A 27,831-nucleotide genomic window follows, 5' to 3' on the forward strand; every position below is an offset into this window, starting at 1 on the left:
TTTAATTTCGAGAATAAACATACAATTCTTGGTCATAGGCACCTTAGCAATTAAATTATCACAAGAGTCTCTTAAGTTAAGAAATCCATCTTTCATGGTTATGGTGTAGGCTTTCTCCATTAGTTGGCCCAAACTTAAGATATTTTCTTTCATACTAGTTATATAATAAACACTTGAAATAAAATCATGATCTCCATTTTTCAAGCGAATTAAGATGTTACCTCTTCCTTTGATGGGCACTCCCGAAGAGTCTCTAAAAGTGACTTTGCCATTTACATTTTCTTCGAGATCCATGAACAAGTTTTTATTTCCACACATATGATAGCTTGCCCTACTATCAAGATACCATAGACTGTCTCCATAATTTTCTTGTCAGTTTTTGTGCTAAAAGTAAAGTGGGTTCAATGCATTTGTCTTCTACAAGATTAGCTTTCTCCTCTACTTGATTTCTTGAAGTGTGGCATTCAGAAGCATAATGACCAAATTTTTGACAATTATAACACTTGACATTTGATTTGTCTTACCTTGAAATAAATCTTCCTCTTCCACGGCCCCTTGAATTTCTTGTCTCGCACACTCTTTCATCCTTTTGATTTTCCTCTCTTTGTTGGCCACGTCTTCTTCCTTGTCCATGTAAGAAGCCTCGTCCACGTCCTTGGCCACGACCTCTTTGACTTCTCCTCCTCGATCCGAATGAATTACTTTTATATATAATATTTGCACTCCTTTTCAACTTGCACTTTGAATTTTTTAAAGCATTCAAAAACTTGAGACTTCTCTTTGAGAAAGTACACCCATGTCTTACGGCTAAAATCATCAATAATTAATAAAAAATAACGATTTTTGCTAAAAGATGGAGGATTAAAAGGCCCACATACATCTGAGTGAATAAGTTCAAGCGGCTCATTTGTTCTTATCATAGATTCCTTTGGAAAACTCCTTCTTGATTGCTTTCCGAATAGGCATCCTTCGTAAATTTGATTTAGATGATTGATGTGAGGCAAACCATTCACCATGTGCTTCTTAGATAGTGAATTTAATCTTTCAAAATTTAAGTGCCCAAGACTAAGATGCCAGAGCCAAGAAGAATATCCAACACAAGGCTTTAAACATTTTTTAGCATCATTTTTAATTTTGAGAATAAACATATGATTCTTGGTCATAGGCACCTTAGCAATTAAATTATCACAAGAGTCTCTTAAGTTAAGAAATCCATCTTTCATGGTGATGGTGTAGCCTTTCTCCATTAGTTGGCCCAAACTTAAGATATTTTTTTTCATACTAGTTACATAATAAACACTTGAATTAAAATCATGATCTCCATTTTTCAAGCGAATTAAGATGTTACCTCTTCCTTTGATGGGCACTCCCGAAGAGTCTCCAAAAGTGACTTTGCCATTTACATTTTGATCAAGATCCACGAACAAGTTTTTATTTCCACACATATGATAGTTTTCCCTACTATCAAGATACCATAGACTGTCTCCATAATTTTCTTCTCCTTTTTTGTGCTAAACGTAATGTGGGTTCATTGCATTTGTCTTTTACAAGATTATCTTTCTCCTCAACTTGATTTCTTGAAGTGTGGCATTCAGAAGCATAATGACCAAATTTTTGACAATTATAACACTTGACATTTAATTTGTCATACCTTGAAATAAATCTTCCTCTTCCACGACCTCTTGAATTTCTTGTCTCGCACACTCTTTCATCCTTTTGATTTTCCTCTCTTTGTTGGCCACGTCCTCTTCCTTGTCCATGGAAGAAGCCTCGTCTACGTCCTTGGCCACGACCACTTTGAATTGTGTATCTTCCATCATTAATTTTGAAAGATAATTTTGCTTACAAGGCTTGTTCAGTTGGTTCATTACTTTTAAACATTTTTTCATTATGGGCTTGTAGTGATCCCATAAGCTCGTCAATAGTCATTTCGTCTATATCTTTAGCCTCCTCAATTTCCACGATTTTATAATCAAATTTAGAGATAAGTGGCGAAGAATTTTTTCAATAACACGAACATCACTTACCTCTTCTCCATTGCTTTTCATTTGGTTAACTCAATCTCCTCGTCCATTGCTCTCTTCCACCTTTCATCTTGCATGGCTTCTTTGAAGTTTGTTGGTTCGGTTTCCGCTGGAATACAAAGTAGAGTTAAGTCAGAAATGGCGGGAACCTCATCCGTTTTATTATAAATTTCTTGAAGATTTCTATAATTCCTTGGTGGTGTCTCATCACTATCACTTGAAAAAGATGAGGGAGTTGTTTTTCCATCACTACTTGTTGCTCGTGGTGATGTGGGAGGAGTGATATGTTGCCCATAATTTTCTTTAATGTCTTCTTCATCAATAAATGATAAGAAATTATAATCTTCTTGTGCATTGCTCCAATCCCATGAGCCTTCTTCATCAAACACAACATCTCTACTAATAACAATTTTTCCATTAATGGGGTTATAAAGTTTGTGCCCGTTTGCTCTTGCATCATAGCCAACAAAGACATACTTCTCACTTTTGTAATCTAACTTTGTTGGTAGCTTATCATCGACATTTGCATAAGCTACGCTTCCAAAAACCCGTAAGTGAGTAATAGATGGTCTTTTTCATGTCCATGCTTGTTGTGGAGTCATGTCTTTGACACTTCTTGTTGGACATTGATTTGACAAGTAAACGACATAATCTACTGCTTCGGCCCAAAACTCCTTAGGCATATTTTTTATTTTTAGCATGTTTCGAGCCATATTAAGAATGCTTCTATTTTTTCTTTTAGAGACTCCATTTTGTTGAGGTGATCTTGGCACCGTTGTGGGTCTTCTTATTCCATGATCTTCACAAAATTTTAAGAACTCATTTGAATTGAATTCGCCTCCTCGATCCGAATGAATTGCTTTTATATATAATATTTGCTTTCCTTTTCAACTTGCACTTTGAATTTTTTAAAGTATTCAAAAACTTGAGACTTCTCTTTGAGAAAGTACACCCATGTCTTGCGGCTAAAATCATCAATAATTAATAAAAAATAACGATTTTTGCTAAAAGATGGAGGATTAAAAGGCCCACATACATCTGAGTGAATAAGTTCAAGCGACTCATTTGTTCTTGTCATAGATTCCCTTGGAAAACTCCTTCTTGATTGCTTTCCGAATAGGCATCCTTCGCAAATTTGATTTGGATGATTGATGTGAGGCAAACCATTCACCATGTGCTTCTTAGATAGTGAATTTAATCTTTCAAAATTTAAGTGCCCAAGCCTAAGATGCCAGAGCCAAGAAGAATATCCAACACAAGGCTATAAACATTTTTGAGCATCATTTTTAATTTTGAGAATAAACATACGATTCTTGGTCATAGGCACCTTAGCAATTAAATTATCACAAGAGTCTCTTAAGTTAAGAAATCCATCTTTCATGGTGATGGTGTAGCCTTTCTACATTAGTTGGCCAAAACTTAAGATATTTTTTTCATACTAGTTACATAATAAACACTTGAATTAAAATCATGATCTCCATTTTTCAAGCGAATTAAGATGTTACCTCTTCCTTTGATGGGCACTCCCGAAGAGTCTCCAAAAGTGACTTTGCCATTTACATTTTGATCGAGATCCACGAACAAGTTTTTATTTACACACATATGATAGCTTGCCCTACTATCAAGATACCATAGACTGTCTCCATAATCTTCTTCTCCTTTTTTGTGCTAAAAGTAAAGTGGGTTCATTGCATTTGTCTTTTACAAGATTATCTTTCTCCTCAACTTGATTTCTTGAAGTGTGGCATTCAGAAGCATAATGACCAAATTTTTGACAATTATAACACTTGACATTTAATTTGTCATACCTTGAAATAAATCTTCCTCTTCCACGACCTCTTGAATTTCTTTTCTCGCTCACTCTTTCATCCTTTTGATTTTCCTCTCTTTGTTGGACACGTCCTCTTCCTTGTCCATGGAAGAAGCCTCGTCTACGTCCTTGGCCACGACCACTTTGAATTGTGTATCTTCCATCATTAATTTTGAAAGATAATTTTACTTGCAAGGCTTGTTCATTTGGTTCATTCCTTTTAAATATTTTTTCTTCACGGGCTTGTAGTGATCCCATAAGCTCATCAATAGTCATTTCATCTATATCTTTAGCCTCCTCAATTGCCACGACTTTATAATCAAATTTAGAGACAAGTGAGCAAAGAATTTTTTCAATAACACGAACATCACTTACCTCTTCTCCATTGCTTTTCATTTGGTAGACAATGGTCAAGAGCCTTGAAAAATAATCCGAGATTGATTCAGATTCTTTCATTCGCAAAGCCTCAAACTCATCATGAAGTGTTTGTAAACAAACTCTCTTCACTTTTGCATCTCCACTAAAAGGAGAATTTAGAAGATCCCAAACTTTCTTTGATGTTGTTGCGGAAGCCACCTTTTGTAGCATTGAATCTGTTAGGGGAACACACACAAGTATAGAACCAAACAAACAATGCAAAATACAAACTCAATATATGACGCGGAAAAACCCACGTCCCAACTTGTATTATTAATCAAAACAATTATCAATAATACAATCAATCTCACCAAACAGTATTCACTCAAGTGATACTTAAGTCAAACAATACTCAAGCATACATCAAAACAATAACATGACTATGTATATATAGCCATCACAAACTTAGCCAACAAGACATACCTAATCTGATTACAATAATAATTGTCTACCCATACAATTATTACTCATTCCCATTATAATAATAATTGTCAACACATACAATTATTACCCAACTCAATTATGATAATAATTGTCTACCCATACAATTTTACCCAATTCAATTATGTTTTCTATCACCAAGACCATACTACCTATTGGGTTTAACCCCAACAATCCTCCCCTTCAACCCAATATGATTTCATGCACAACCGAATTAACGGTCACCATCAAGCCATTGACGTCGATCACCCAATACCTCCCCTCGAACAATAACCCCTCCTTCTAGTACAAAAAGATTTCTCTTATCTTTTCGACCTTTGAGTATCTCTAAATCTCCTTTAGTGACTTTCAACATACTGTTCTTCATCATAATAGTATATCCCAAATCAACTAATTTACCCAACGAAATCAGATTTCGATTTAACTCCGGTATATATCTTACTTGAGTTAACTTCTGAACACGACCGTTGTGACGTTTCATTGTTACCTCACCAATGCCAGCAACCTTTACCGTTTTACCATTCGGTAAAGTTACAATCTTTCCCTCACACTTTTTATAGGACGAGAACCACTCCCTCCTACCACATATGTGATGAGAACATCCCGAGTCAAGCACCCATTCTTCTTTTGATCCCTTCTATTCTTGAACCAAAAGAACATCTTCATCAGCTTCTACAAGCGAAACACTACCCCCATGATTTTTCTTCAACTCTCTCAATTCTTCTCTTGCCTTTGGACACAAAAATTGTATATGACCCAATTCCTCACAATAAAAACACCTGATATTAGGGTTATGTTTCTTAGTACACTTTTTTTCGTGTCACGCGCACGTACCACAAATGCACTTCCATCGCATGTGTCACTCGATACTTGTTTCATCAATCTTTCGGACTCCAGAAGAACAACAATAGTCTCATCCAAATCTAACTTCATTTTCCAAACCAATAAAGAAGTCATCACAGTATTATACTTCTTCGGTAGAGACACTAGTAGTAGAACAGCTTTGTCCTCATCCTTTAATTTTTAATCCAAATTATTTAGCTGGTTGATTAAGCCATTAAAATGATTCAGATGATCTCTTAAATCCCCGTCTTCTTCCATCTTGAGCCCAAACAAATCTTTCTTGAGAAACAACTTGTTGGCCAAAGACTTTGAGTAATAAGTCTTCCTTAACTTCTCCCACAAATTCTTGGGATTGTCCTCTTCAAGAACATCATACTTGATTTCCGGTGCGAGGGCAAACCGGATCGTTGATGCTGTACGTAACTTCATGTCTCCCCACTTTGTATCATCAACTTTAGTAGGCTTTTTCCCTCCGAGAGTCGCATATAACCCTCGTTGAATTAACAGATCTTTTACCGTACTTTTCCATAAGGTAAAATTGTTTCTTCCATTAAACAATTCAATTTCAAATCCCCCAACCTTCTCCATCATGAACCTTGGCTCTTGATACCAATTGTTACGGGGAACACACACAAGTATAGAACCAAACAAACAATGCAAAACACACACTCAATATATGACGCGGAAAAACCCACATCCCAACTTGTATTATTAATCCAAATAATTATCAATAATACAATCAATCTCACCAAACGGTATTCACTCAAGTGATACTTAAGTCAAACAATACTCAAGCATACATCAAAACAATAACATGACTATGTATATATAGCCATCACAAACTTAGCCAACAAGACATACCTAATCTGATTACAATAATAATTGTCTACCCATACAATTATTACCCATTCCCATAATAATAATAATTATCAACACATACAATTATTACCCAAATCAATTATGATAATAATTGTCTACCCATACAATTATTACCCAATTCAATTATGTTTTCTATCACCAAGACCATACTACCTATTGGGTTTAACCCCAACAGAATCATCCAAACATTGATGGATGATCATAATCGCCTTTTGTTCCTTCTTTCTTTGGGCTTGTAGTTGATCTTTTTGAACTTGATTCAAATTAGCTTCATCTTCGGGCACCATTAATCCTTTATCCACAAGTTCCAACACATAATTTGCTCCAAGGATCGCCTTCATACGAATGCACCAATTCTCGTAATTGTCTTTGGTGAATTTTGGCATTTGCCATTGAGACATTCCATTTGCCATGATCTCCATCTTCTTTAAGAAACACAAGTCTTCTTTGAAGACAAATAGAACCTTTGGCTCTTGATACCACTTTGTTGGATGAAAGGATCTCAGCCAAACTCACACAACTCAAAATATCTAGGAGAAGAGGTATTTTATATAAACTATAATGCTTTAAAATGACTTTATCACAAATGATTTGGTACAAGACTTTATATAGGAGTCCATGGAAAAATCTAGACACTTACTTAATTGCTAGAGTTCAAAATACTCTTTCTTAAATGCTAGAGATCAAAAGACACACTACTAGAATACTCTATGGATAGTTCTAAATTTTAAACAAAATCAAGAATAATCTAGAATAGACTATAAAATTTTATTATTTTAAGTCAAAATTATATTTTATTTTTAACACCGGGTATCAATCTCTCCCCACTTCGTCTCTCTCTCTGTATTATATCTCTAGCATTTTCTCTGTAGACGACGACGCAAAACCCTAGCTCTCTCAATTCTCTCAGATCTGAGCACAAGGTTCGATTATTCTATACTCACAACTATTTTTTATATATTTCTCTTCAATTTCATCCTAGTATTCTCTGATTTTGATATCAATTTTAATTCGCGAGCTTATATATATGTATATGTGCGTGTATATGCAGGATGGGCGAGAACAAGGACAACGACGCGTAGGAAGAGGAGCATGAGAAACCTTCTGACTCTATCTCCGCCAAAACTAACGGTGAGTCCGTTAAAAAGTAAGAATTTCAATTTAATGATTGATTTGAATTTGGATTGAGCTGTTTGTGTGATTGCAATTGTGTATATTATGTGCTGAGTGTTGTCTATTAAATCTGGAAGTTTGATTACAATTGCAATTTCATTATGGGTGCATTCTGCTTACAAATTTAATACAGCTTACCAACGTTTTAGGGAAAAGTGAAGATATATATAAAAGCCTCTATCACTACATAAATTTTATTTGTTTTACACTTGAGGTACCTTTAGGTTCATGTTTTAGGAGCATTATAGTAGGTGGTAGAAAACTAGAAAAAGAATTCAAGTCATAGTTTTTTGGTTTTGGTATTTGAAGTCTGAATAATAGAGATCGAATTTTGAGATAGATATTCGTCCATTACTTGTGATCGAATCATTTGTTCAGTGCTTGTAAAATTGTGATCAAATCACGGTAAATATATCTACTTTCTCTGCCATTCTAAAATTTATGCACAGAACATACATATCTATTCTTTTCCAAAAACAATTATCTTTGAAAGAGAGATTAAAAAATCATCCTTCAGATGGAGCTAATCATCAGGCATCCGGATGTAACGATTTCTTTAGTCTGCAGTCTAATTTTCCAAAGGATCTACTCTTTCTTTACCGGTCCTCAATAACATCTTATGCTAGATAACAATCTTTCACTAATTCTGCTACCCAAAGCCTGACTTTCTAACAAGATTATTTTACTGCTTCCTTAAAAAAGTTCAGTACTTGCTCTAAAACTAGCCCAATGTCCTTAAAAACGTGTATCAAAAGGAATGAACCCTATAACATTTCATTTTTTGCAACATCATGTCATCACCTACTCCCCTAACAACATAAGACGAGACACATCCCCGACTTTGTTCTTTACTGTTTAGTAGTTCAGCATTATATATCTAATTTGTTACGACCAATGCTATTACAGAAAAAAAATGAGACTTTGGAAAAAAGAAGGGCAAAGAAATGTCTTGAGGTATAAACATGGGCATTCTAATGACAATGTACATAACACATGAAAAGAATTAAAAATTAAAAATTAAAATATAAAGTAGCCACCTCAAACCCTACTATCATGACTAATCTTCACCCTTATACTGTATATCTTCTGTCATCTGCATATTACACTATCCTTTACCAGCTCTAGCAGCCTGAAACTTCCCCGCACAAACACATTAAACAATATGATCCCCCTAGCTGCAGCAATATAATGATTACTTAAATAGGCAATATACTTAAACTCTTTATGTTGTAGCAGAGCACCAAGTTCATGAATGTCTCTGTGCACCAGGCGGTACTGTTGGCACTGGGAAGTCATAATTATTTTGTGTGCCTGCAAACTTGGGAGCCTCCACATAGGGGCTCTTTAATTGAATAGTATAAAAGTTAATTAATAGAAAGAAGAAGATGGCTAAGAAAGAAATGGATATAAGTTTTTTTGCAATTGAAGGATGTTGAACATATATTTTTTCTCTTTCTAATGGAAAATATCCATTAAGTGATCCATAAAGAATGATGTACACTACAAGAAAACAAGGTTAAATACAACTGATTTAAATTCGACCGCACGGGGTCGAATCCTTTGGACACGGCTAAATTCGACCGGCTTCGGTCGAATTCAAATGGTCGTATTTAAACGGTCATATTTACAACCAATTTTAACCGAAAATGGTCGAAATTAAAATGGTCAAAATTAAAACGGTCGAATTTAGCCCTTAGATTCGACCAATTTTTTATTCGGTCGAATTTAGCCCCAGTAAAAAAGTGGAGGGAATTTTCCCACAAAGTAATTTATTTGGCACTCCTAAATTCAACCGATTTCGGTCAAATTTTATATTTAAAATGGCGGGAAATTTACCGATACTCTTAAAATTTTCAAAAGAAAGTGAGGAAAATTTCCCGCCCTTTTCGAAGTTATATTTCAATGGAATTCGGTTGTATTTAGGATTTTTCAGAATTTTATTTTTTAATAAAAACTTTATTCAAATGTTAATGAATATTTTGAAATTATGAATATGGGAGAGAATTAAAGTTTTCCAAAAAAAAAATTAGTTCTTAAAAAAATAATTTATGCGCTATAAGAATTTTCATATTTCCTTATTTGTTAAAAAAAATAAAATTAATGTTACTTCGTTGTACTAGTCAAACTAATGCTTGACTTTTAAAATTACAAACCAAATAAAATTATTTTGATGAAAAACTTTGGTTACATCACTATTATACAAATTTATTGGCCACCATACGGTTGGATCGATGAAAAAAATTTCTAAACAAAATGAATCACCAATTCAGGACTAAAAACTAGTTAGTTGTACTAGTCAAACTGATGTTTGAAAGTTAAAATGACAAACAAAATAAAATTATTTTGATCTAGTGTATATATATAGTGACATCCATATGGCTGGATCGATGAAAAATATTTTTAAAAAAATCAAAAAACCAACTCATGACTAAACACTAGTTAGTTATACTAGTCAAACTGATGTTTGACTTTTAAAATGGCAAACCAAACAAAAATATTTTGATCTGAAATTTTTCTAATATCACTAATATATATATTTATTGACATTCAGACGGTTGGATCGATAAAATATATATTTAAAAAAAATCGAAACACCCAATTCAGGATTAACCACTAGGTAGTTTACTAGTCAAACTGACGTTTGACTTTTATTTTGATCTGAAATTTTGGATATATCACTAATATATATATATATATATAAATATCTATTCACATCCATATGGTTGGATCGATGAAAAATATTTTTTAAAAAAGCGAGACACCAATTCAAAACAAAACACTATGTAGTTGTACTAGTTTAACTGTTGTTTGTCTTCTAAAATGGCAAACCAAATAAAATTATTTTAATTTAAAATTTTGGTTATATCACTAATATATATATTTATTGACATTCATACGGTTGGATCGATAAAATATATTTTTAAATAAATCGAAACACCAATTCAGGATTAACCACTAGGTAGTTTACTAGTCAAACTGATGTTTGACTTTTATTTTGATCTGAAATTTTGGTTATATCACTAATATATATATATATATATTGACATACATATGGTTGGATCGATGAAAAATATTTTTAAAAAAAGTGAAACACCTATTCAAAACAAAACACTATGTAGTTGTACTAGTTAAACTGATGTTTGTCTTTTAAAATGGCAAACCAAATAAAATTATTTTGGTTTCAAATTTTGGTTGTATCATTAATATATATATTTATTGACATTCATACGCTTGGATCGATAAAATATATATTTAAAAAAATCGAAACACCAATTCACGATTAACCACTAGGTAGTTTGCTAGTCAAACTGATGTTTGACTTTTATTTTGATGTGAAATTTTGGTTATATCACTAATATATATATACATATATATTCACATTCATATGGTTGGATCGATGAAAAATATTTTTTTAAAAAGTGAAACACGAATTCAAAACAAAACACTATGTAGTTGTACTAGTTAAACTGATGTTTGTCTTTTAAAATGGCAAACCAAATAAAATTATTTTGATCTGAAACTTTGGTTATATCATTAATATATATATTTATTGACATCTATACGGTTGGATTGATAAAAAAATATTTTTAAAAAAATTGAAACACCAATTAAGGATAAACACTAGGTAGTTTACTAGTCAAACTGATATTTGACTTTTAAAATGGCAAAACATTACTTTCACTTTTAAAATGGCAAAACAAATAAAAATATTTTGATCTGAAATATTGGTTATATCACTAATATCTATATATATATATATATATCTATTCACATCCATATGGTTGGATCGATGAAAAATATTTTTTAAAAAAGCGAAACACCAATTCAAAACAAAACACTATGTAGTTGTACTAGTTAAACTGATGTTTGTCTTTTAAAATGGCAAACCAAATAAACTTATTTTGATTTGAAACTTTGGTTATATCACTAATATATATATATATATATATATATATATATATATATATTAACATCCATACGGTTGGTTCGATAAAAAATATTTTTAAAAAAATCGAAACACCAATTGAGGATTAACCACTAGGTAGTTTACTAGTAGAACTGATGTTTGACTTTTAAAATGGAAAACCAAATAAAAATATTTTGATCTGAAATTTTGGTTATATCACTAATATATATATAAATATCTATTGACATCCATATGGTTGGATCGATAAAAAATATTTTTAAAAAAAGTGAAACACCAATTTAAAACTAAACACTATGTAGTTGTAATAGTCAAACTAATATTTGTCTTTTAAAATGGCAAACCAAATAAAATTATCTTGTTCTGAAACTTTGATTATATCACTAATATATATATATATATATATATATATATATATATATATATATATATTGACATCCATACGGTTGGATCGATGAAAAATATTTTTAAAAAAAATCGAAATAACAATTCACGAAAAATATTTTTAAATTACACCGTACACTCTTAATTGTTGAATTTATGATAAAATTTACTAATTTTGGTCGAATTTATAATTGTTTTTAAAAACAGATATTGAGGTTTGTATGTTGGACACATAGCAATATTTTATTTGACAGGAGCATATCACTTGGATTGCTATTTTGTAATCAATCTACAGCCGTTGTTTACCAGAATATGGAGCTACAATCCTGTTCTCTTTCTTATAATTTTAACACACCCCACCCCCTTTTGGCTTTCATTCACGACCAAACCTACCCCGTACCCGTCCGCCACCCAATAGCACTCCTGCCTCACCGATCAAATTCAATCACCATGAAAACTAAAACAAAAACACATCTATATTTATATAATATTAATTTTTAAATGGTGAATATTGAGTTCTTCATGGATGATTTGGATTTGTTTGTGCAGAGGAAAGAGTATTATAAGAGTGTACGTAGGAAGGGCTTGGAAAAGAGGGTACTTATTATACGGGCCTTTAGGGACTGGAAAATCGAGTTTGATAGTTGCTATTGCAAATTATTTGAAGTTTGATATTTATGACTTGCAGCTTATGAATGTTAAGCATGACTCTGGGTTTAGGAAATTGTTACTGGCAACTTCAAATAGGTCCATACTGGTAATTGAAGATATCGATAGGCACACCAAACCAGTTCCACCTGAACGCCATCCACGCGATGTGTAGGTAATTATTACTTTTTCGTTGTATTTTATACTTAATTTCCTAAATCTTGTAGTAACACAAGTGTCGTGTTTCATTTACTTAAATTCTGAACTATACTTAGAGCACTGCTTTTCAAAATCTTATTGGCACAGTTCATAGAGTGAGCATTTCATTTATATAGAGATAAATCATACAGAAGGGTGTCTAATGATATAGTCTTGACTGTTAAAATTGGGGTTTGTGCAATTTACACTAATAGGACTATTGAAATTTATAGATGGGCAATGGTCGAGCTATGGAGATGAAAGGATCATAATCTTTACGACTAACAACAAGGATAAGTTAGATCATGCCTTATTGCATCCTGGACGTATAGACAAGCACGTTCACATGTCCTATCTTTCCTTTAATGGATTTAAAACATTAGCTTCCAATTATCTGGCCATAGGAGATCAGCATTGGCGATACGGGGAGATAGAAGAGCAACATTCTGCTATTTTTTAAAAAAAATATGGTGTTATTTGAAATTGATGGAATTCGGTTGAATTCAAGTTCTAACCAAAAATAGTTGAAATAAATTTTTAATTCCAAACAGTCAAATTTAATATTTTGGCGGTATTTTTAATTGTTTTTGAAAAATTGGGCGGGATTTTTAATTTTTTTCAAAAGATTTAATTATTTGGGCGAGATTTTCAAATTTTTAGTGAAAAGTTAAATTTTTCTGCGCTCGGTCGAATTTCTTCAGTTGAATTTAAGCGGTCATAAATATCCGGTCGTAATTGGCCAGTCAAATTTAGTTAAATATGACTGAACTCCTAAATTCGACTCCCTTTATTACAACCGATTCAAAATTGGTCGAATTTAGGTAAATTTGACCGCGCGCGGTCAAATTAAGCTAAATTCGACCGATATTTTTCGGTCGAATTTAGCCTTTTTTCTTGTAGTGGTATATTGTTAGCTAACATAAAGCAACTTATGAAAAGCATATTGATTAGTTGACATTTGACAATCACTGAAGCCCCATTCTTTTTGCCTTTTTGCCTCAGAATACAAATACATTAGAGAACAAACTTAAACAAGTCATCTTACCATTGATTACTCTCTCCTTTTAAACCAAAAATAAAATAAAAGGAATCCAACTACTGAAGATCAGACTATTGACAGAGCTCACCAAATAGGACATAATCATCCTCTCACTGTATCGCTGCTCACTATTCGGGATACTATTGAATATAGAATATTGGCTCTTCAGGTATTTTCCTAAATTTGTTTATGTTTGAAGTTTCATGTGCTAAATATATGTCCTTCTTTTTTAGTGAAGAAGTTGAGTCAATTATGGACCCTATAGTATATTCTCTTTGTACACTCTATGTCAATGATTTATTATAAGTTCACTGGCTCTGAATCACATGTTTACAATAATGGTACCTTGCTTGTACCAACTTGGTGAGAACTGAAGTGCTTTCAAAATGTGTATTTAATTTCCAAATAGTCGGGTAAAAGGCTAGTTTGACAAAAATATATAGTTAAATAGTTCAAGGTTTAAGTTTACAGTAGTAAGCATTTAGGGTCCAAAGATATGTTTGTGTGTTTGTGTGAATTTTAATTCTCTGCATATTGCAGTATTTGCTAGATTGACCGAATTATAAATGGTTCTCATACATGAACATGATTTCCATACTTATTTAATCATGATACAAGATTTATTAGTTTTTTAACTTAACTTTATGGTTGTTTCTGTATTTGCATAAACTGCAGTTTATAGAAGAAAAATGACATATTTTTGTCACTACTGTGTTAGATTTGTGTCTAGCCATAGAATGTTGTCATTTATTATTTCTCGTGTTCTAAGTGTGTGTTCTTGCGGTGAACAGGTCAATTGTCACTGATTTCATGTTTCGATTGCATGACAAGTTTATAAGCTATATTTGAATTAGACAATAGTAGTCAATCAGATATTTCCCTGGGCGCCTAATTTAAGAGCATGGCATTGATGTTACCCGATTATAAGTTACTTCTAAGCTAGACTTAAAGAATGTTATTATGTAATATGTTTTATTTAGAATTATTGTTAAAACTTAATACAATGATAATTGCGTATTTTGCTTTAATAAATGTTGATTGTCTTTTGACAGTTTTAGAGTTTATTTTGAGTTTTCGATTGCATAAGATTTTGGCAGGTTTAGAATTCAAATTGGAAGCCGAAAATGGCTGGATACTGAAAAATTAGTATTTGGTTATTCTGGAGAAACAAACTTACGACTGTTGTTCTTCAAACATTATATCGTAATGTATCCGTTTTCATATTTAAAACTATTTTTTTTTGAATTTTCATTTTCCAGCTTGTAGGCCCCATCTTCTAAAATACGAAGTTTTTTCTGTCCGAAATTTCTAACTTACGACGCATTTTTCCGTCGTAAAATTATGTTTTATCTCATTAAAAGTGGGTCGCATAAAGTAATATCCGACGTTTTTTCCGTCGTAAGTAGATAACTTACGACATTATTGTTCCTCATATTGTGGTATCTTACGACGATAAATTCCGTCATAAGTAGATTTATTATTTTATTGAGTATTTGGGCCCCTACTTTCTAACTTACGACGTAATTTTATCTTTTGACGGAAAAACGAATTTACTAATCGACCAAAAACGATGATTTTTTCCGTCATAAATGGCTCAATTATGATGATTTCTGTTCAAAAAAACCGTCGTAAATGGCTAGATTTGTTGTAGTGCTGCTCAACATTGTGGCTTGGTCCATGTGTGGTCGAACTAAAGAAGCTTAGTGATATAAACACACTACTCACTTGTAACAATTCTTTCATTTTTCTGAAGCTTTAGTCATGGTCTAACTTGTGTTGATCAAAAGAAAATATATTTGTAAAGTTTTATAATCTATTAAAAATTATTTTGCAATTTTTTTACAAGAAATTGATTATTTTTATAAGTGGTGTATATAACTTGAATTCAACATGCCAACAAAGTGGTACCCGAGTGGTTGAACTAGTGTCCCCTTGCGGGAGATTAGGAGTTCGTCTACTATCGAGTGCTGGTGTGATTAATTATTAAAAAATTGAATTCAATATCAAATTTTAAATATATTTATACTTGTATAGAATCCAATATTTTTTAGATTAGAATGATTGTTGAATAAAAATATTATTAGTTCAATTTATATTTTCCTATGGTCTAGAATTTAGAGAGGAAAAGAATAATTTTGTATGTTTTTACTAAGTATAGGGTTGTATTAACCAATGTGTATCAATAAGTCAATAAGTGAAAATCAAGTCTAACTTTTCCTAAAAATATTGCTTTAAGTCCATATATAACTATAAATGGCTAAAATCCAAGTAATTTCTTTTTCATAATATAATCAACTAGAATTATAATTAATTTTCAATTCATTACCCCTCCTAAATATATTAAAAAGAGTTTCCCACCCACCTCAAGAACATAATAACCACACGAATCACAATACAATGACATAATCATATTTAATCAATAAGTAGAATCATATCTAACCAATAAATACTACCTAATTCCTCAACTATGAAATTAGTTACTTTATGAAGAAAACAAACATATAGTGTTAGCCAAAATCATAATTACAAAAGTATAGATTTAAAAAAAATAACACTTATGGAATTTCTTGAATCCCTTCATATATTACCAAGGTTCTCTCTAAACTTCTATATCTCTCTCCCTCAATCATACAATACTTTTACCATATCTAAATTGTTAACATGCCAGGAAGGACTTTTTTAGGTCCTACAAGGTAAGTCTATTAACATCCAAACGCTTGAATGTCATGCTCATGCCTCATGAATTTGTTGTCTATTAAACATGCTTAGGGCCGGTAATTCTAATTTGAGAAAAATATGATTATTTTAAGGCCCAGGAGCCTGGATTTGTTTATTCAAATTTTGTTTCCGTTAAATGTACTTCTTCAATTGTCCCTTCTATCTCGCTCCATTAGAACTTTGTGCAAATAAAGAAAATTATCAACTTAGCATCCACCCAATTGAAGTAACAACCATCGATAATTATATAAAATTAAAGCATGATAAACAATGCTAGCCACGCATATCGTTAATCTTAATGTAAAATACCTATAAAAGGCTAACAATGTAAATCTTAATGTAAAATGCCTACAAATTTATTGTGTATCACTGATTAAGAAAACTATATTAAGTTAATGCTACTTGTTATCTTCATGCCTAAATTTGGTATTGCCCGAACCTAAGAGAAATATTGAAGAATTATATAAAATTCATTCAACAAACTTTTGACAACGGGTCAATACACTATATATTAAACAAATAAGACTTTCATGTATTTATACCCCAATCTGATATTGCCGCAAGGATATTGACGAATTGAATTCTATTTTTTAATATAATTAATTGATGAAAAAAGTTAAGGACCCGAGAAAGAGAGGTTAAGAATCATATTCGTACATAGAGTCGGAAGAAGAAGATGTTAATTAGGGAATTCTTGCCCCCTGATCTTGAGAAGATTCTATTCCAACAATATCAAAGGTATCAGCAAGGTTCTAGAACTGTGTAAGAGTATACATATGAATTTATAAGACTGGAGGAGCGAAATAATTTGTATATAATGCAAGGAAAATAAGTGGCTCGATACCTAAAAGGATTACAATCATTTATTTGGGAGAGAATTGGGGTGCAAGCAGTGAGGACCCTAACTGAAGCAAAGAATATGAAGTTGAAGGAAAACTTTTTGTAACAAGAAAAATGAAGAAAGGAACTTAAGGATGCAAGAAATAGTAACCATGGGTATAAGCCAAAAATTTTTGAGGAAAATATGGGAAGGTTTGATTGTGCTAGCAGTAGTATCAACTTCGTGGGGAAGAATTCAGTAGATAACAAGTCCATGACCGAAGCCAAAGAGAAGGACACCCAAGCTCATAAGATCGTAAATCCTTACGCTCAACCAATGAATGGAAAGTCCTACAGATATAATCTTTCAGGCTCATAAGGCAGTAAATATGATTGCACGAGAAGTAGACGAAGATGAAGAAGGGTATCAGTATGGGCCGGATGGTGAATATGGTGAATTTGAGGATTATGTGGAAGAGTAAATAACTTTGGTTATACGAATGATGATGTTAGCCCCAAACTATGAAGAGGAATCTTAACGATACTAGTTATTTTGTACCAGGTGCACTATTAATGGGCATATTTTTGCAGTTGTGATTGATAATGCCAGGTAGCATGAAGAATATTATAGGAAAAGATATAGTCAAAAGGTTGTGAATTTCAAAAGAGAAGCATCAAAACCCTCACACCATAGGTTAGATAAAGGTCGAAACAGACATTATCAAGGTAACTGCAAGATGTAAAGTTCCATTCTCCATTAGGAAATATAATGATAAAATATTTTGTGATGTAGTGGATATGAACGTATGTCATTTGCTATTTGGGACACCATAGTAGTATGATGTAGATGCTCAACATTATGGGAAAAGTAATCAATATATTTTAGTGAAAGGGGAGTGAAATTTATTTTGCTTCTTTTGCAACAAAAAGGTAATTCGTCAAAGCAACAAAACTTCCTTACTATAACTCATGATTTCGAGGAAGAGGAAAAAAGTGACACGACGGATTTTTTCTCTGGTGTTAAAATAAGAAATATCTTGCGGTGATAAAGTGGGTCATATTCTAGAGTTGTTAAGGCTATTAATGTATGAATTCAAAGAGGTGATGCTCGCAGAAGTTCCTGATAGATTACCACCTATGAGAGATATTATATATTGTATTGACTTGATTCCAGGACCTAGTTTACTTGATCTCTAACGCTATCGAATCAGTCCCAAAGAGAATGAGATTTTGAAATAAAAGGTGGAGGAGTTTTTGCGCAAGGGATATATCCAAGAGAGTTTTAGTTTGTATGATGTACATGCTTTGCTAACATCAAAGAAATATGGAACTTTGAGGATGTGTGTGGATACTCGTTCCATAAATAAAATTACGGTGGGATATAAATTCCCATTTCTGAGGCTTGATGATAAGTTGGACAGAGTACATGGGTCTAAATGGTTTACTAAGCTGGATTTGAAGAATGGGTACCACCAGATTCGAATCAGGATGAAAGATATTGTTAATATTAAAAAGTTTATTTTCATAACCAACAAATTATTACTTTTGGGGTATATTGTTGGTGCTGATAGAATTCAGGTAGATGATGCAAAAATAAAAGTAATTTGGGATTGGCCTACTCCTACAACGGTTTCAGAGGTTTGTAGTTTTTATGGGCTTACAACTTTTTATAGGCGCTTCATCAAAGATTTTACCACTATAGTGTCACCTGTTACGAAATGTACAAAAAAGGAAAATTTAACTATAGTGAAGAGGCATGTAAGAGTTTCGCTATATTGAATAAAAAATTGTGTACCGCACCCGTTTTAGCTTTACTCAATTTTGAAAATCTGTTCTAGGTTAATTGTGATACTAGTGGTGTGGGGATTGGTGATGTTTTATCTCAGGAATGCAAGCCTATATGTTATTTTATTGAGAAGCTCAATGACGTGAGGCAAAAGTGTAGTATATATGATAAAGAATTCTATTCAGTTGTGTGAGCTTTGAAAGTGTGAGAGCACTATCTTGTGGGTAAAGATGTTATTCTTTGTTATGATCGTGAGGCTTTAAAATATTTGAGCATCCAAAAATGGATTAGTAAAGATATGAACGCGAGGTGCTTCCAGTTCTTGCATAAATTTCATTTCCGTCTACAACATAATTCCGGGGTTCAAATTATTGTGCTTGATGCCCTAAGTCATCGAGCAAGTTTGTTAGTCACGTTGCGATAATAAATTACTGTAACTGAAGTTTTAAAATATTGTTAGGTTGTTATGTTGTAACTGAAGTTTTAAAAGTTTTAAAATTTTATGTTCATGATGAGTTTTTAATACATGACAATCAGTTTTGTCTTCCTCAGACATCATTACGAGAAAAGGTAATTTGGGATTTGCATGGGGGAGGGCTTATTGGGGAGGGCTTGCTGGCCATCTTGGAAGGGATAAAACTATCACGGCGGTTTGTGAAAGTTTCTTATGGCCGCATTTACTTCGAGATCTTATAAGGTATGTGAAAAATTGTTATAATTGTCAAACTTCCAAAGGGCAGTCTCAAAATGCAGGACTTTATATGCCTTTACCTGTTTCTTAAAATATATGGAAGGATTTTTCTATGGATTTTGTTTGGTTTTTCCTCGGACACGAAGAGAGTGTATTCTGTGTTTGTTATCATTGACAGGTTTTCAAAGATGGTTCATTTTATACCTTGTAGAAAGACTTCTGATGCAATGGCAGTGCCTAATTAACTGTTTTTCAAAGAAGTGGTTCGACTTCATGGTGTGCCTAAAATTATTACATCTGATAGGGTCGGTAAATTTCTCGGATGTTTTTGGCGATCATTATGAAAGTTGTTTGATTCCTCATTACAATATAGTAGTGATGTTCGTCCACAAACAGATGGTTAGAGCGGTTGTCAATCACACTCTGGGAAATTTAATTCATTATATTTGTGGGGACAAGCCAAAACAGTGGGATGTGGCATTATCTCAAGCAGAGTTCACCTATAATAATGTCGTTCATAGTGATAGAGGAAGGTCACTCTTTTCTATTATCTACAAAAAGCCTCCTCGACACACTTTGGACTTAATTTAATTGCCAAAAGGAGTGTCTAGCAATGTAACAACATCTAATATGGCAAAATAGGTTGTGGAAGTTCACAAGGAGTTTAGAAAGAAGTTAGAGGAAACGAATCAGAAATACAAGAACGCAGCGGACAAACATAAGCGCCATCAGATTTTGTATGAGGGTGACTTGGTTAAGGTGTTTTTGCAAAAGGGAGTGGTTTTCGGTAGGAGCGTACAATATGTTACAGCCAAGGAAGTATGGTCCTTTTACAGTAGCGATAAGGATTAGTGATAATGCGTATGTTATTAATATTCTCAAAAGCACGAATATCTCAAATACTTTTAATTTTGTAGACTTGTCACTTTTTCATTCTTTTGATGAGCCAATGTATCCGAAGTTTGAGAAAAACTCGAGGTCGAGTTTTCCCAAATGAGGGAAAATGATGAGTAATCTTGCAATAAATTTCAAAGCCATGAACCATATTACAAGGGCTTGAGTTGGAGTTGGAGATTTGAAGTGGAGTTACAGAATTTTTCAAGGCCTTGAACCCGATTACAAGGCCTTGAACTGGGCATGATGAAAATTATATTATTTATAATTATTATGGACTTTCGAAGTTAGTTTTAATTTAGTTTTAAATATCTTTAAGGATTCTAAAAATCCACTTATGAAGAAGCTGTTAGTACGGTTAAGACATGCAAACTCCGTTTCAGTCCAATTTATATAAATATGTCGTATTATATTATCAAGGGGTTCCTGAGCTTTTAAAATATTATATATTGGTTTACAATTAAGATTTTATCTATCATAAATTACTTATGAACGCTTCACCTTGGGTTACACTTGGTACTAATTTAGTCGAAGAATGTAGGTTATCAGGCCCATTAATTATCATTTGATATATTTTATTGAGCGAATGATATGGTATATAAAGCATAAGTTTCATAATCAGACGAGGGTCAAATGTTCGATTGAAAGAGTAGTTGAATATTTATTATTGTACATTGATCCTAAATCTAATGGTTCATACTCAAGTGTGCCTTAACGAGGTTGTGCTGTAACCCTTATAATGAACAACAAATAAAAGTATTCACATATCGTGTTAGTACAATGGGAAAGTACGCTAAAAAATATTTGACGGGTGATGAACAATTAGTTCCTGAAGAATATATTTGTTACAGATCGGAAGTATCGGAAGTTCAACCTTAATTACATTCAAGAATACTATGAAACTCATTTCAAAGAAAACAAATCAAACACAACACAGAAAAATCGAAGAGATTTTTAAAAGCCGAGTTCAAGACATAAATTAAGCTTAAGGTTGAAAATGATCCTGTAATTAGTTTGCATTTTAGAACCTTATTTTCGGGACCAGCGAAAATGACAATTTTCTACCAAATATGTAAGGTGAATGGCTACAAATTTCATACTAAATCTACTTCAAGTGCTAGTTCAAGAGTTATGGTGAATGAAGTTCACGTGATTATATTATTGACGATTATTATTATCAATTGCAAGAAGTCATCAGACTTATATATCGAGGTTGAAAATATGTGTAATTGTAGAATGATTAGTTTTATAGTGTCCGATCCAGTATACTGGTTAACTCATATTATTACCGTTGTTATAAGTTCACTATTAAGATCTAATTAAACATTTATCTTGGCTAGTACAACTAGTCAAGTGTATTATTTTCTTAGTGTGTTGTATCCATAAAATTAAATATATATATATATATATATATATATATAATCTCTTTGATAATTCAATATATACACATACTATACAAGATAAGAAATTGAAATCTTTAATTTATTTAGTCGTCGAAATTCATACAAAATAACCAAAAATATGGAAAGGATGGAGATGATGATGATATGACGACAACGAAGAAGAAGGGGAAGAATCGAGAATAAAGGGTGTAAGAAAATCGAGGAGTTCGTCAAAGTGAGGATAGATAATCATTTGCTCATCTTCAACTGACTCTTGTTTAGAGCAAATTTGACCCCTACCCAATTCTTTAGGCTCCGCACCTTTATATTTACCTTATTTACTTTAATGGGCTCTCCTTTACAAATGAGATCATGGAAGCTAGTTGAAACCCCAAAAAGTGGGGCAAACATCGCTTTCTTCAATCTCTCATCTGGATAGAGGCTTATTACAAGATTGTTCTTGTTCAGAGACCTATTGTAAAAGGTTACTTCAGACTCCAATTGTTGGTTCTGTTGGAATGGAATGCTTAATTTCTGTATATCGATCAAGTTGTTTTCGAATTTATGCTACTTTTACAAGACCATTTCCTGGTCAAATTTAAAAACAATAAGCAGAAGTGTTAAATTTTAAGTGGAAATTTAAAATTTCAAGGAAAAAATATTATGGTCCTAAATTCGACCGGCAATGGTTGTAAATTATCGGTCGAAAAAGATCGGTCGAACTAAACTGGTCGAATTTAACCAGTCAACCTTAGCCATTTACAATCGATATATTAATTTCGACTCATTACCCACACCACCCTCATATTTAGTTTCTGTTTTCCTCATACTTTTTGTATATGTAATTATCATTTAAATTTTACATATAAAGTTTATGTCAATTATATTTTCAAAAATTAAAACACTTTATAATTTAATTGTTATAGAATAAAATTAATTTTGATATATTTGTATTTTAATTTATGTCAAAACTCTATGATGTCATTAAATAATAAATCTTTTAAATTGTAAATAAAATATTTTGTGAAAAGTATGACTATAAATAATAAAAGATTTGATAATTTCAAAAAAAATCAAATCCAAAAACAATCATAGAACTATCATTGCATTTCATTTCCGGATACAAACTAAATATGTAAAATAATTCATGGTCATTCATTTCCTTTCTGCATATTTTTCTTTCGAAATTATATTTCATTTTTCCGAACTAACTTAACGCCCTTTATTGTTACTCTTATATTAGTCTGGTATTATGCTACTAATTATTATTCTATGTTTCTCATATATAGCTTGCATTTTCGAAAGTATTTTTTAAGGTAAAATTAACTAAAGTAATGAGATTATTATACTAATGATGGTTCTCGGTCTATTAGGTAGCATCTTCATAACTATTTTTACATGCAATTAACTAAACCTACGAGACATAACAACCATAATTAGTATTTCTTAGTCGTGATGACTAGATACTTTAACCACTGTTCTATAAAAAAACCGATGTTAAATATACAAACAGACATCTGTTGTTCATCGATGTTAATTTCTCTACGTAGCTTGTGTGTTATATGTTCAAATAGCCCTAGTTATCCTAATATTGTAATACTGAACTTAGCATTATTCAATTATACTACAACAAAATTGAATAAGACACCAGTTGTCACCCTAAAGCGTGATGTCTATGTAAAAATACATTTAATAATAGTGCGAAGACATTGGTCTATTTTTACATAGATATCGGGTTTTAACCAATGTCTAAGGTGTTTTTTGAGTAGTACTGAAAGATGCTAATATATATACAATCTCATGGATTATTTGAATTTATAGATGATTAGGATCATTTTATATAGCTAATTACTATGATATAGTATCTAAGATTTTTTTTACATTATTCTAATATGCCCGCTAGCATATTTAGATCCATTTGAATTCAAGAAATTTAAAATTTATACTTCCTCGATATCAAGCTAATCAAACAAATTTCGTAACATTGGAGCTAAAAACTCAAATTAATTATATTAAATTAAATTTACAAATGAAGTCAAATAAAATGGTAGAGCATTGTAGTTTTTTCTCAAAAAGACTAATATTTTAATCAAAAAAACCTGAATGTCAGCATAGTCTATATTAACTAATTAAATTTTTATTCAAAGAAATTCAAATCCAAACATGTCCTAATTTCCTAAACTAAATCTAAATCAAACGGATACTAATATCTTAATTCTCTAAACGTTACGTCCTCAAAACACCCCTTCAAGAGTACTAAATACTTTTGTAGCCGCTGTAGAGTGATAAATACAAAAATAAGCAATCTTTTGTACTCATTCCAACCAATAAGAAAGAAAATAGTTGCATTACCTATTATCTACAAACAATATATATTATATTGAATACATATAATTTACATTCCTCTTGTTCCCTTGTTAGTGAGAAAATTATTTGGGCGTTTTAATTCTCCTGGTTTTCAAAATCTAGGTGGTTTACTATATGGAAACAAGAAGAATTGGTGCAAGGAATAGAAGGGCCAGAAATGAGCACAGAGTGAATGCTAACAGGAAATCAGTTGAGAGTGATTACAGGCTGTTGAACAGTGTTAAAGTTCTTCAGCGGAGAGAGATCGGATCTAGAGGTGATCGATGCTTTCATTTGAGTGATGCTCGAGAGAGATTTCGGAGCATTTTCTTGCAGGTTTCGTCATTTCAAAAAATCCTCTATTTTTTAATTGAATTGGTCTATCTCCATTTCTTTTTTTGCGTTTTTTATGGTTTTAGTTTTATTAATTGTTATGGAGGCCTCAGTACATGTCCGGGTGTCTGTAGTTAATCTCCTCTTTTGTATAGTGGTGAAGACCCCAATAAATTGAGTATGACTTCTTGTGTTTGTGATTTTGCTCATGTATATATCAAATTTTTATGATGTGACATATATTTGGAGAAATTATAGGTGACTTTGCAATTTCTTAATATATTTTGTATGTAATTATAATAATAATTATTAATAATAATAATTAATATTTACTCAATCTGAGAAAATTTACTTATAATATTTTAAGTTAATTAATTATAATTCAATCTATTTTTTACAACATATGAAACAATTAAATTAACATCATTATATAATACCAAATATCAAATTAATACTATATAAAATTATAAAAAAACATAACTTATTAACTCGGTAGAATATCAACAATTATATTCTTTTATTAAAAAAATAAAATAAAACTGTAAATAAGATAATAATCTAAAAGTGAAACAAAATAAATGTGAAATTAAATTATGCATTGAAATTTCATCACTGGTCCATCGAAATAAGGGTGTAACTAAATCCATACTTAAATGTATACTAAACCATAATAAGCTTGATCTGTGATAAATTTGTATATTGTTTTTCGTTTGATCTTTTAGTCAAATGATATGGACAGTTAGATCAAAATATTAAAAGAAAATACATTACTCAAGTTATTAGGTTCAGATCCTGTCAATAACAAATATTTATATTATTACTTATATAGTACTTTGAATTTCGTCAACAGCAAATATTTATAAACATACTAATAATGTTAATGGTTAAAAGTCATTAATTATTTACAATTTAAACATAACAAAAAATTATACATATTAAGATTAAAAAATCATAATAAGTGATAAGGGGATAAAATAAACCTCGATTGTGTCATTAATACTGCATTAATTACACTTGACTTGGTTGCTTACAAGGCCCATTTATGAAGGCCCAAAAGGCCTGAATATTAATTAATTTCGTAATTATTTAATATGGGAAAATCAGCTAATAAGTAAAGTCCAAATAAGGACACAACTCCTTTAAAATTCGCCTCCAAGAAATTTCATAAGATATGATTCAATTTTCTGCATTATAGGACTCCAAAGTCCACTCTAAATTTGAGATTTGTCCACCAAGTCTCCTAATCCTAATATAATTTCAAGGCATCTCATACATATATAACGACCTCACCCTATAAATCAGAACTACGTTTTTGACTTAATCCCTGGCATACATCAAGGTACGTAGGCATCTTGTTAAGGCAGATAGAGTTATGAAGCACAAGAGAAGTCAAATCGAGATTCGAAGCTCACGAACCCTTGCAATAAATACACCCTAAGTTTTTATCCATAACATTTAGCGCTGTTTGTGAGAAAGCATAACAACAACCATGGTGAACAAACGGAGCGAAAACGACGCCCCCGAAGGAACACCGGCTGGGACAACTCAAACGATTTCGTCAATGGTGGAAATACCCCACACTCTTGCTACGCCTCCACCCAAGGAGGAACCCTGATAGGGGCAACTAAGCCTGAGCCACAAGGGACGAATCCTCTAGCTCCTCAAGGGACGCGTTCCCAATTTCAGCAGGTTCGTGCACCAGTTAATCCTCAAATCGTTGGGTATGAGTATTCAACTACTGTAACAACTAACCCCGTTTACGGGATACCCCGGGTTTGGAGGAAGTGGGCATGCTAATTGGAGTGAAGCACAAGAGCAGACGCCCCACAATTACGAGGTTTGGCTTCTATTCCGGAAGACCAAGAATTCTCTGGACCTTACATTGAAAGAGATTCTGAATCTTCGGATGATGATGTGGCTCTGAGAAGGAGGCATGCTGGTAAAGAATCAATGTCTGATGCTAACCAACGCCCTAGGAGCACACGATGAATGAATTCCCAAGAAGTATAAGAGAAGATCAGGGCTCACGAAGCTGAGATCTAAAGGATGAAGCGGGACCTGGAGGCGCACTTGACCCCAAGAACCCTACTACCTCCGAGGAGGACGGATCATCCTCAAATCATAGACCTGGATGGTCTAATACCAAGAAGGGATGTTGCTCTAAGGGCTGATTCAAGTGATCTCATGCCCCTAGGAGATCCTGATGATCCAACTCCACCATTCAATAATGAATTCCAACGTATCAAGGAAGTTTAAGATGCCCACCATGAAAGCTTATGATGGCACTGGGGATCCCTCAAATCATGTCTGAACATTATCTAATGCACTGTTGCTATAGCCCGTGAACGACACAATTAAGTGTCAGGCCTTTCCTCAAACCCTGTCGGGAATGGCTCCAAGGTGGTATAGCCGTTTTTCTCCGAATTCAGTTGGATCCTTTAGAGACTTAAGTCAAGCTTTCATTAAGCAATTCATCAGTGGAAGAGTGCATGACAAGAGTTCGGCATCTCTCATGAGCATTGTGTAGGTAGCTATAATAACACTGCAGCAAGGAACTAGGGACGAGTTCTTCAAGATGTGATTAACCAAGCACCCCCTGAAAGCATGTTGCAGCTCCAAGATAGGGCCGGGAAGTATATCAAAGTGGAGGAAAGCATGAGGAAGACGGTAGTTAATAACAAGCCCGCTGGTGGCATGAAGCGAAAGATTGATCTAGAATATAATGCCAAGGACAAGTATCCTAGAAAAAAGCCAAACGCTGATTTAACCTCGAAAAAGAGTGGACCTGGACAAAGGTTCACTGAATATGCTAAACTGAATACTCCTAGAAGTCAGATCTTAATGGAAATCGAAAGGGATAGGGATGTTCGTTGGCCTCAGCCCCTGAAGGCTGATCCTACCAAGCTAGATAAGAGCAAATATTATAGATTTCACAAGGATGTTGGCCATGACACCGATGAGTGTAGACAACTAAAAGATGAAATTGAATTTTTTATTTGAAAAAGAAGGCCGAGCAAGTATACTAGAGATGGAGGGGATTGGAATAATAATGGAAGAAGGAACTTCGAGGATCTCAAACGG

General features: G+C 32.6%; 2 protein-coding genes across 2 annotated transcripts in view; one reads left to right on the forward strand and one right to left on the reverse strand.

The window, feature by feature from the left end:
• Nucleotides 1–3,645: 3,645 nt before the first annotated feature.
• Nucleotides 3,646–5,625, reverse strand: LOC141703233 (uncharacterized). Its single transcript, XM_074506811.1, has 3 exons — nt 5,527–5,625; nt 4,918–5,053; nt 3,646–4,427 (listed from the first exon to the last, which is right to left on the reverse strand). The coding sequence occupies exons 1-3, from the start codon at nt 5,623–5,625 to the stop codon at nt 3,646–3,648; spliced, it is 1,017 nt and encodes a 338-aa protein (XP_074362912.1).
• Nucleotides 5,626–17,659: 12,034 nt separating this feature from the next.
• LOC141703251 (uncharacterized) overlaps nt 17,660–27,831 on the forward strand; it is a 28,233-nt gene continuing 18,061 nt past the window's right edge. Inside the window, exons 1-6 of the mRNA XM_074506822.1 lie at nt 17,660–17,796; nt 17,881–17,928; nt 18,890–18,956; nt 19,157–19,246; nt 20,438–20,614; nt 24,541–24,753. Coding sequence (XP_074362923.1) covers nt 17,660–17,796; nt 17,881–17,928; nt 18,890–18,956; nt 19,157–19,246; nt 20,438–20,614; nt 24,541–24,753 — 732 coding nt within the window. The remainder of the gene's footprint in view (nt 17,797–17,880; nt 17,929–18,889; nt 18,957–19,156; nt 19,247–20,437; nt 20,615–24,540; nt 24,754–27,831) is intronic.

The sequence above is a fragment of the Apium graveolens genome, chromosome 2 (genome assembly GCF_009905375.1).
Source record: "Apium graveolens cultivar Ventura chromosome 2, ASM990537v1, whole genome shotgun sequence".
Lineage (NCBI taxonomy): Eukaryota > Viridiplantae > Streptophyta > Magnoliopsida > Apiales > Apiaceae > Apium > Apium graveolens.